At 38.0% G+C, this 11,275-nt stretch overlaps 1 protein-coding gene across 3 annotated transcripts; it reads left to right on the forward strand.

Annotated features, from left to right (window-relative positions):
* The first annotated feature begins 552 nt into the window (after positions 1-552).
* On the forward strand, positions 553-11,248 carry LOC149002811 (nucleobase-ascorbate transporter 1-like). Of its 3 annotated transcripts, XM_089137790.1 has the most exons (15): positions 553-2,018; positions 2,274-3,335; positions 6,103-6,200; positions 6,603-6,779; positions 6,956-7,056; positions 7,143-7,218; positions 7,687-7,746; positions 7,845-8,032; positions 8,112-8,208; positions 8,839-8,925; positions 9,529-9,587; positions 9,693-9,784; positions 9,942-10,019; positions 10,090-10,250; positions 10,747-11,246. In XM_089137790.1, the coding sequence occupies exons 2-15, from the start codon at positions 3,260-3,262 to the stop codon at positions 10,957-10,959; spliced, it is 1,563 nt and encodes a 520-aa protein (XP_088993916.1). In that variant the 5' UTR covers positions 553-2,018; positions 2,274-3,259; the 3' UTR covers positions 10,960-11,246. The 3 variants fall into 3 exon arrangements, with proteins under 3 accessions (XP_088993916.1, XP_088993915.1, XP_088993917.1); XM_089137789.1 differs by lacking the exons at positions 553-2,018; positions 2,274-3,335 and adding an exon at positions 3,347-6,025 and having other exon boundaries at positions 10,747-11,248; XM_089137791.1 differs by lacking the exons at positions 553-2,018; positions 2,274-3,335 and adding an exon at positions 3,347-6,025 and having other exon boundaries at positions 10,090-10,254; positions 10,747-10,816.
* The last annotated feature ends 27 nt before the right edge of the window (positions 11,249-11,275 follow it).

Raw genomic sequence — 11,275 nt, forward strand, 5'->3', positions numbered from 1 at the left:
CTTTTGTTTGGTGGGCTTGATTGGCTTTCATTTTAAATTCCTTTTTATTTATTTATTTTATTTTAACTTAACAAAAAAATCAACTATTAAAACGTGTTATTACTAAAATAATTAAAAAACATATTATCCTTTTCATTTGACCGGCCCTAGTGTCTCCCATGTATTGCTTTTATTAGCAGGTATAAAGATGTAAAAACTGGTGGTGTAATTATTTTCAAAACGGATAGTGTCTTTGTAATACGAGAAACCTCTATGTTTGAGAATCCAAGGAGTAGCATATTTTTGTTTTTGATATTTTGATTGTTATCATTACACTTCTTCTTTTTTTTTTTTTTTTTTTTTTTTTTGAATGAAAGGATGGGGTTTATTAAAAACTTAGAGAACATATACACACTCACTTGAACATCAAGGACTATGATTTGGACTATTGTCTTTGGTGTTTCTTGTACATTTCTTAATTGTTGTTTCACATGTTTAGGAAGTCTAGATGCATGGTTAGGTTACCCATTACATGCCACTACTCTTTCGGCAAGGGAATTTAAGTTGAATGACTAGGTCTTGTGGGCTTCCAGAAGAGGTAACTCGTTCGTGAGGAAACATTGGCCCACTGTTATAATGTGATAGTAAGGTTGTATATGTTGAGGGTTTGGCTCATTGGTGTTCAAAAGATGGCTTGGGTGTCGTGAGAAGACATGAGAGACATTCGCCCTGACATATGTGAATGACCAGGGTTCCATAATACTAATCCAAAAGAGGTAACCAATTCGTGAAAAATAACATTCTTAGGTAGAGAAGGATATTAGACCAAAAGGGCACTAGGAATGAGGAAATGTATCTGGACCACATATACTCTGTTAAAACTATGAGAAGTCAAAGTATATTCTGTGCATGAATCAACCTCATAACACGGTTTCTTTCTAGGGTTCCAACTTTCAAGTTCCCTTTTCTTCTACATGATTATTGTGTAAATTGTTGAGACATATGTTAAATTGGTGATAATGAATGATAATGATCAAATGATCTTTCTTACTCTTAAGTATCCAATATTTGAGATAAATTTGTGCCAAAGAACCAAAGGAAAATTTGCTTTTAAAGGATTTATTTGCTTCAGTTGGTGTTGTTTGTCACCCCATCACAATTGAGCTTAGTTGATTTGTGAAACATCAACCGACCTCCTCCTAGATTATTCGCCTCCCATACATGATCTTTTTGGTTAGGTGGGGGGCTTACTTCTGAAGATTAACAAGGTGAATCAAAGATGGACCTTCAACTTATGTGGTGGAAAGATGTGAGAGAAGTGCATCCTCTAAATCCTAGATCTTTTACTTGAGGAGCAAAGGATTGTGCTCCTCCACACCCCTATGCCATATATTTAGAAGATGACTCACCTCTGAGCATTGACAAAATAGACCATGGATGGGCAAAGGTGGACTTTTGACCTTCTCATCCTGGGTAGCCTGTCCTCCCAACTCCTCACCCTCACAACATGGCTTGCCCATGGTATACAGGTAGGCGTATGTCAACCCAACTATGAAGGTGGGAGGATGAGGGGACAACCCACTGGGAACAACCCTCTTAGGTGGAGAGGATCTGAATTCACAGAGGTGGTCTCTCCTTTTAATCATGTAATAAAAGACTATCAGGGGAATACAATTCTATAGCCGTACGTTGGGATAAAGAATCCCAACTCCGTCCTCTATCCTCGTGGGTACCAACTCATTGTATAGAAGTGGTAGAGGGTAAGGTTATATACTACTAAAGTACCTGGGAAGGGTGAAATGGACTCATTGTATTTAAGTTTAAATATAATTTTTTTTTTTTTATTTTACAAAATCTCACCTAAATCTTTTGAAATTTACAGAAAGAATTCTCTGGTTTTTTCAGCTTGGATCAGTGGCGTGAGCTCGAACTTCAAGCTCTGATCTTCAAATATGGTGGCCGGTGCCACCGTTCCTCCTGAACTTCTTGTTGTACGGCATGTTTCATCCATCTTCAATGTCAGCAAAATCAACCAGCTAGTAAGTTCAAGTTTGGGTGAATGGGTTTTCTTTTCTTTACTTCTTTGATGTCTGATGGTGTTGATAGTGATGCTCTCCAAGATAGCTACATGATCTTGGTCTTTAATGTTGTGCTTTTTAGATTAAGCACCAACGAACAAAAGAAATTTGAGAAGTTTGGGTGGTTACAACTCTGATTTTATTTGAGTTTTCTCAAATGAACTTCCCCCTTTTTCGTTAGGCAATGGTTTCAAGTTGATTTGTTCTTTTGTGTAGAGTGACTCAATGTGGGTACTGGAAGAGAAGTGCAAAGAACCTGGAAGGTGCAGAAGAACAAATGGGAAGAAATGGAGATGCTCGAGGGATGTGGTTAAAACCGAGGCCAAAACCGTTCAAGAAAGGCTGTGGAAATCCCGACTCCCACCATTGCTCTTTGTAGTCCTTCACCTTCCGTGGATCTTCTTCATCTCAGTCACATGTTGTTTCCCCATCTCTACACCTCAATAAATGGAAAACTAGAAATGGGTTAATGAGATTTCTTTAATTTCTAATGGAGTTACTAATTTGGTCTTTGTAGATCTTTTGAGGGCTCAACAGGAAATGGTAGAGGAGAGCTTGGAATTCGATTTAGAAAGGAAAGGAAGAGAGGAAGAAGAAAGCGAGAGAAATTTAAAAACCCTAAATTGAGCTCATCTGACTCAAGTGAACACCTCGTGGAGTTGTTTTTATAAATTTCAAAAGATGATGTGAGACTTTATAAAATAAAAAAATATATATTTATATTTAAATCCCCGTTGTCATTCACAGCCTTTGGATTCGTATTTGTGTGCGTGGTGTAATCATAGCAGCTAGTAGCAGCCCTGTTGCAAATGAAAATCCCATGCCAATGGTGGATTAGAAGAGCGATTAAAAGCCCAACCTCCTATGGGGAAGTTCTGGGTTCGCACTCATCCGGTGGCATCTATAGTAGTAATATTTCTCGACCTTATATATAAATTCTTCATATTCAAAAAAAGAAAATTTTTTAAAAAACAAAAAAAAAAATGAAAATCCCATGCAGGGTAGTTGAGGCGACATAAATGTCATGTCCATTTCAAATAGTCGCTTCACCGAGGGACTTCCTTCTATGGAATATTTTTGGTTTTCTTTTTGCTGCTTTTCCTGCTGCTTTTCCTGCTGCCCTTAACTTTTTATCTGTTCTGCTCATGCTATGCTTTCTTCTTATTCTTCTCTAATTCCCCAGAAGCTCTCGAACTTCTTTAATGGCGGACATAAGTCATCCTCCCATGGAGCAACTTCAGGACCTGGAATACTGTATAGACTCGAACCCTCCATGGCGTAAGTCTTGCTCTTGTATTCCTATTACTCACCTACTTCCTTCTCCTGCTTTTCAGTGTCATGTTGTTGGGTTTCCGTAGATAATATTTTAGCAGTAATAATGGCCTTTTAGGCTTTGAAGCAGTCGCATTGTACTTCCATTTCTGATATCTTCCACTAAAGCAGGAACGTGTAATTTCATTCTTGGTACTGTTTCCAGGGAGCCCGAGGAATAGAAGTTGTTTCTTCGCCGATTACTGAAACTCTTTTTCCCTTATCTCTTTGTGTTTGAATAAATGTCGGTCCTTTAAAAGTTTCACTTGGGTGTCTTCGCTGCCTGTTCATCCCGGGGATCTATAGTCCTTAAATACTTAATGTGAAGGTGAGAAAACATGGTGGGCTAGTTATATTGCAAGATAGAACAAAACAGGGGAGGCTGTATTGTTGTGTGCCCAAAGCATCAAGCAAACACTGCCTGAAACATATGATTTGTTTTTTCTAAAGTTATTGTGGTGTCTTGCACTTTGACTTTTCTTCTTCTCTGGAAGAACCTTGGCCGGGGATTTCATTATGGCAAGTGGTATTCATTTTCATTATGTGTAGACATCTTGCTCATTAAGCGAACAGATAATGCCATTCAACATGTTTTTGGTTCTGTTGATAGTCCAAGTTATCCGTTGGGAAGGCTTTGTTGAAATATTTATTCCAAAGAAAGAGAAAAAAAATGCTATGTTGGGTAAGTCAATTAAATTTCTCCATGCGAGCCTCTGTTTCCAAACCATTTTGGGGATGGAATTGTTCCCCTTTTCTTGTGTTCTCCTTTGTAGATATGAGTTTGCTATTTTCTAGTTGGGTGGTTACCTTGCAAGTTTCCATGCCTTTCTGCTAGTGGATTTGTAACATAAATTTGAGTTGTTGAGGAATCTGGACATGCTTGACGTTGTTGACTTCAGTTTCCTGTATACTTTTGTTTAGTATGTCTCATTCTTTTTGGTAGTAATGGCTTGATCACTTTAGCGAACTGGAGATAATGCAAGTAATTTATGCTGGAACAACAGCTTCGAATTGCTCAAGTGGGAATCTCTAAACACTGAATGAGTGGTTGGTTTGAGATTCAGAGGGTGAAGCTATTGGGTTTTAGGCATGGTTCTTAATGATGAGACAATCTTGGTCTTATCATGAGTGGTTGGCACATGCCCAGATACATATATTGAGGTAATGAATTCAGCATCCACCTACCCTTGCATCATTATTATCGCAAGCTAATGGAGGATGCTAGAACTAACTCTAGAAGAAACCGGGTGTACATCATGAAATCCCACATGAAACCTGACCCCATGGTGGTGTTATAATATTTTGAAGCCTGAGAAACTGAGTTTCTCCTGAAATAATATGTAGCATATTTGGATGTGTTTAGTTTTTCTTGTCTACTCTTGATTCCAGTCCCATCAGCATCTACAAAGCTTCATTATACTGGGATCTGGATTTCCAACTTGTGGAATATGACTGCTTCCCATATTATTGTTCCTGGTCTCACCAGGATTTGACTATCTAGAGATTTTAGGTGCTCTGAACAAAAAGTTTAATTATAGATCGTGGCGAAGTGAGATGGAAAGCATTTGAACTAGTAGACTGTAGTCACTTCAGTTATTGTTGCTCACTTTTAGACTATTAGTCTTTTATCCAAATATTTACTGAGGGAGCAACGTCCTCAGCTAATAGCATCTGTCATGCTTACTAATAATGATCAACAATCTTCTATCTTAAGGCTCAATTTTGCATAGGTTTATTTCTCTTCTCCTCCTTGCATTTAGTCCTCTGTTCTGAATCAGCATATAGGCCTACATATCTATATTAAGTACCTCAGGTCATTCGTAAATAGAAAAGGTGATATAGAGGATCATGTTGCCAGAGAATTAAAATAGGATGGATGAAGTGGAGAGGTGTGTCCTAGGTCTTATATGATTGACATATCCATTAAAGCAAAAGGGAAATTCTATAAGACCATCATACAATCATCTATGAAATTTATGGTGTAGAGTGTTTGTTAAGAAACATCATATAGATTAACTCAATGTAGCTGAAAAATGAGGATATTAAGATAGATGGGTGGCAAAATTAGGAAGAATAAAGTAAGGACTGATCATTTTAGAACTTGTGCGGGAAGTAGCTCCAGTAAATGAAAAGCTACGAGAAAGTTGATTGAGGTGGCTTGGCCACATTCAACGGAGGCCCCTAAAAGCCCCTGTATGGAAGTGATTTAATTCATACTGGAGGAATTAGAAGAACTAGGGGCAAACCTAAGATAACCTTAAGAGAAGTGGTGATAATGATATACATAGCTTAGGCCTTGTATTTGGTATGACCTTAAATAGAGCTGATTGGAAGGCCATAATCCATGTACTTGACCCCATTTGTTGTTGTGTATATTGTGTCAATGATCAAAGGAAAATGGTGATAGAGTGAAGGCCAAGTGATACAGAATATTGTAGCAGGACCAATGTGACTACTTCCAAAAATTTTAATCCAGTTTGTGGTCAAAGGAAAACCAAGATGTCCATGGTGACCACTTAGAAGACCAAAGCACTTGGATGCCCAGGCAGTGTCTTGATAATCATGATGTTCTTTGATGCATTCAAATGCTAAGCAAATCCATGACATTCCCCTTGATCTCCAATGTTGTGCTTCCATATCACTCGGTTATTTGGCTGGTAAATATTTACTTTGTAGACTGAAATGTGATTACTTGAGATTCATCATGTTTATGATTTAGAGCTTTCTTTTGCAGTTGAAACTATCTTATTGGCATTTCAAAACTACATCCTAATGCTGGGCACTATTGTGATGATCCCTACTTACCTTGTACCAAGGATGGGTGGAAATGATGTAAGTTTCGATTTCAACCACCAACATTCCTGGCCTACTTCACTGTGCAATTAGAAATATGCAGGCATATGGACTCGCCATTTTCCAGATCCCGACTTAAGAAAATTAAACTGCTTCACTGTCTATTACCCCTTCTTTTTCCTAATTGAGTTTTTACTTTATTGTTGATGTTTCTATTCTTCCTTGCCATAAGCATTGTTAGCTGGATGGTTTGTATTATCAATCCAGTGAATATTTCCCTAAGTAATATCTGGGTGGAAGGCATCATGCATTCATGGGTATGATCCCTCTATAGAGGAAGTTCTGGTAGATCAGATATATAGACTGCTAGAAAGAGCCTTACTTCTCTTTTTTGTTTTTAGTTTGTTCTGATTTTGGCCCATTTTCTTCCTCAACAAACAGGTGGACAAGATTCAGGTTATACAAACTTCGCTATTTGTATCTGGTATCAATACACTTCTGCAAACTCTGTTTGGAATAAGGTTGCCAGCAGTGGTCAGTAGTTCTTCCTCGTATATCATTCCCATCCTTTACATTATTGGTGACTCATCATTGCAGCAAATTCCGGAACCCCATGAAGTAAGTTTGCTCTCCTCCCTCTGTCTTCTTTGCACCTCTAATGTGGGTAAATTGAGATGTAATCTGTGATTCCAGTCACAATCACTAAGGTTAGTTAGTTTGCCAAGAGTAAGCGAGGTCTGCCTCCTGTGTCATTTTGTGTAAGGTTAGTTTATTTTCATGTCTTTTACTTGTAGAGATTCATACAATCCATGCGAGCAATCCAAGGAGCACTTATTGTAGCATCAAGCATACAAATCATCCTAGGTTACAGCCAACTCTGGGGGCTTTTCTCAAGGTACATTGTAGCAGTCCCTTGTTTCTTTAAATTACATTAGTAGCTGCTCTGAATGGATAGTATCTCTAGTTCTATGTTCTTCACAGGTTTTTCAGTCCTCTGGGAATGGCCCCTGTAGTTGGATTGGTTGGTTTCGGTTTATTTCAGCGAGGATTTCCTGCGGTATGTATTGCATTTAGATGGAATTTACAGTGGGTTTTGCAGAATGGCGGATTACTAATGGTGTAACAGTTTCCTATCTTGGAAGCTAGGGAACTGGAGCCATCGTTTATCCGAATTTACTAGGAAGATCTCCTTAGCCCAAGATTGGTTGATTGGCATATCATGATATTTTATCTCTTGCTTTCTTTCCGGGTGGTTTGGCACATTTTTGTTTCCCATTTGAAAGAAATTGCAACAGATATTAGTTAAGAAGAGATGATGTCAATGTTGTATACAATGAATGGCTGTGTTCAGGTGTTCAGCCATCCTGCACAGGCCAGTGTTCACTTCTCTGTCATTGTTAAAGTGATCAAAGTCTAGCCACTGGCCAATCATAGTCCCCCTTGTCACTTCTATTTTCTTGGTCTCTTTGCTAATTTATGTGGTGTGTGTGTGGAGGACGAATATTGACTCCTGCAATTTTCTTAGGTGGGAAATTGTGTTGAAATTGGAATACCAATGTTACTAGCAGTAATTGTCTTGTCACAGGTGATTGGTTTCGTACAGAACTTGGAAAGATGCTTTCTTTACTGATTTTCCTAAGCTCTCATGTCCTCTATATAAATTATTTAGCTTGTGAATTACAGTATATGAAACATGCTAGGCAAGTCAAGGGTATTCCTATATTCGAAAGGTTCCCCGTATTGATTTGCACCATGATCATTTGGGCCTATGCCCATGTTTTGACTGCTGGTGAGGCCTACAGAAACCAGCCTATGAAAACTCAACGAAGTTGCCGTACTGATAGAGCTCATCTTATATCCTCTGCACCATGGTATGTAGCAGGAGTTGCTTTGCTGTTTCTGCTTTAGGTTGCTATATCTTCTAAAGTTCTATTTGATTGATTTTTTCAGGTTCATGGTCCCATATCCTCTGCAGTGGGGCCCACCAACATTTTCTGCAGGCCATACATTTGCTACAATGTCTGCTGTTCTAGTATCAATGATAGAGGTAGTTTATTTGGTCAGAACACTTTGTGCATTAGTAATATAAAATTTATTTTCTTTGGCACCATTCCAGATATTACACCCCAAACTACCCAGTGCCTTGATATGATCTATTCAATCAATAGCTCACCTATAGATGCCAATAATCACAATATGCCATTGGCATTTTCTATTCAAAGATCAAAGCTATCAGAATTTGTGAGGTCTGTCCAAGAGCATGGTATTAAAACTTGGAATAAGCAGATGCTTAAATCCATTGTTTCATATACTCTTTGTCCCTCCAAGAATTTCTTGTTTTAAAAGGTCCACAAATTGAGGTTGTTATATGCATACTTATCTGATTACTACCCAAAAAAATGCATACTTATCTGCTAATTAAAAAAACCTTCTAAGTTTTCACAACTAATCATGATTATGAGGGGCACAACAGGAGATTTAAAGAAGCTTCATACTAGTTCTGAAATAAAATAATCTTGGAATTGTGAAAAATAATAGACAACTCTATTTTTGCTTGATGGAAGCAAATTACTCTCAGGTTGTTCAATCTAGGTGTGGGATGTAAATGTCAGTATTGACTCACAAGTTTACCTTTAGTTGGCAATTGCTCACAGTCTTCTTGTTTCTACAACTGCAGTCAACTGGAGCATACAAAGCTGCATCTCGGCTGGCAATTGCCACTCCACCTCCTGCCTATGTGTTGAGCCGAGGTATTGGTTGGCAGGTTAGATATTTTAACATAAAACTCTGTTTATGAATTAAGCATGTAGCCTACATGTGCTTCTGTATAATATCAGCTGTAGTGACAGGAAATTTATCTACCCTATTCATTTCATTCTGTATCAACTTAACAATAAAACTGAAAATACTTCTAATACATTAGAACCAGATCAACCATACTCAATAAAGTCTTATACCAACCTTTTGGGGTTTGATTAGAGAATCCCCTGTTTCTGCTAGAACTAGGTCAATTTCTGAGGTTTGTTCAATTACATTTACTTTTGCTGTAGGATTCTAGCATAAGAATACACAAACTGTATTGCAGATATGTAACAAACATCATTATGTCGGTCCACATAATAACCCCGTGGCAAAAAATGTGCTTATGGATCATCTTCCCGACTTAAACGATCATCTTTTGTGTGACCAAGAAAATTGAATCAGATTAAGAGTCCCATAAAAAGTTGATTGATCTCAGTGCTCTCATGATCATCAACATTTGTTACATAAAGTTCCTTCATGAATGTATTTGGGTCCCTATCCTTTTGGTCGTGGTTTCAAAGCCTTAATCCCAAGGAGCTGATGGTTTTGTGGCAACAAAATGCAGGGTATCGGTGTAATGCTTGATGGCCTATTTGGAACAGGGACTGGTTCTACTGTATCAGTGTATGACCACATGCTGTAGATGATCTGAATCATGAAGAGTTATTGTGCATTTATTTTTTATTCACAAGATTATAGTCAATATAACCAGTTTTCCATATGTACTAGGGAGAATGTGGGGCTCCTTGGACTAACTCGTATTGGGAGCCGAAGAGTTGTTCAGATTTCAGCTGCCTTCATGATATTCTTTGCAACCTTAGGTTTGCTCTTACTTTAAACTTTTGACTTGAAATAAATTTGTTCCTGGGAAGGTTATAGATCATATTTTTCCTACCCTGGTGATAAGCACTTAGGGTAAAAAAAATTCAGAATTGCAAACCTACCTTCATCCTTTTTTTTTTTTTTTTATCATTGCAGGAAAATTTGGAGCCCTCTTTGCATCCATACCCTTTCCTATATTTGCTGCACTTTACTGTGTTCTATTTGGCCTCGTCGGTATGCAATTAAAATCTTGGTGTTTTTCCTTTTGTGTTGTTTTCTGTTACTAATTCCTTGTTTTATGCAGGTTCAGTTGGATTATCATTCCTACAGTTTACAAACATGAACTCTATGAGAAATCTCTTAATCACTGGACTTTCTCTTTTTCTTGGGATATCTATCCCACAATATTTTGATGACTACTGGGTTTCTTCTCATCATGGTCCTGTCCACACCAATGCAAGATGGGTTTGTAATTCTCTCAAGCCTCATTGTGGTATTCTTTTTAAGTAAATGTGAACTACTGATATATATGCTCTATGAACATCACTGAAACATGTGGTACATCAACTAGGAACTAGACCTGAGAGCCTATCAAGAATAGTTGGAGGAAAGAGGTTTCCAATCCAATAAGTATGTATCGTTATGGATTTCTTTCCCCCCGAGGAGGAAAGAAAAAGGAGAAAAAAACACACAACACACATTGACATCTCCTATTCTTAACCACACTCTATGATCTTTACTAGAAACCTTCCTACTGGCATGGACAACCAGTTCACTTAAATGAAAATTTTGTTCTCTTCCATTTTCACAACTCACAGCATGTGTTACATTGGATTCAATGGCTACGTTTTCACATCCCCTGAATGTGTGCAACATGTACTTACTCAAGGAGTACCTTTGTATTTCTTATTTCATATGCTTTTGAATTTGTAACATTTCTACAATGTTTGCTGATGTGCAGTTTAATGCGATATTCAATACCATATTCTCATCACCACCAACTGTGGGATTGATCATTGCTGTGCTCCTTGACAACACATTGGAAGTGGAGAAGTCAATGAAAGATCGGGGGATGCCTTGGTGGGTGAAGTTCAGAACTTTCAAAGGTGATAATAGAAATGAGGAATTCTACACATTGCCATGTAATCTCAACAGGTTCTTTCCACCTACTTAGCAAGTAGATCGGCCTCACTGTCCAAGTTGTTTTGTTGACCCAAATCCTAATGTTCTCATTGGAAGTAACAGCTGTAAGGCCACCATTGTATCATTTGGTATTATTGTCACCCAATCAACTGATCTGAAGCATTGTACAAGTACTGGATCCATGCCTTTATGGTATATGATTGAATAAGAAAGAATTCATGGAAGTTCTGCATCTTAATACTGATGCTTGGACTCATTTTGAGTCAACGACGGCAGCATGGTTATCAGAAGTAAAGTGAAATGAAGGGAGAAACAGGAGAGGAAGGATGGATGACAAACCAGTAAGT

The sequence above is a fragment of the Hakea prostrata genome, chromosome 10, assembly GCF_041222555.1.
Source record: "Hakea prostrata isolate BN-2017 chromosome 10, UWA_Hpros_2, whole genome shotgun sequence".
Taxonomy (NCBI): domain Eukaryota; kingdom Viridiplantae; phylum Streptophyta; class Magnoliopsida; order Proteales; family Proteaceae; genus Hakea; species Hakea prostrata.

What these genes read in the sequence shown, in the direction of transcription:
- LOC149002811 (XM_089137789.1), top strand. Translation starts at nt 5,944, where the DNA reads ATGCATTCAAATGCTAAGCAAATCCATGACATTCCCCTTGATCTCCAA. An exon ending in TTCTAGTATCAATGATAGAG is followed by an intron (nt 8,209 to 8,838) that starts GTAGTTTATTTG and finishes CTACAACTGCAG; the next exon opens with TCAACTGGAGCATACAAAGC. An exon ending in GCCGAGGTATTGGTTGGCAG is followed by an intron (nt 8,926 to 9,528) that starts GTTAGATATTTT and finishes AACAAAATGCAG; the next exon opens with GGTATCGGTGTAATGCTTGA.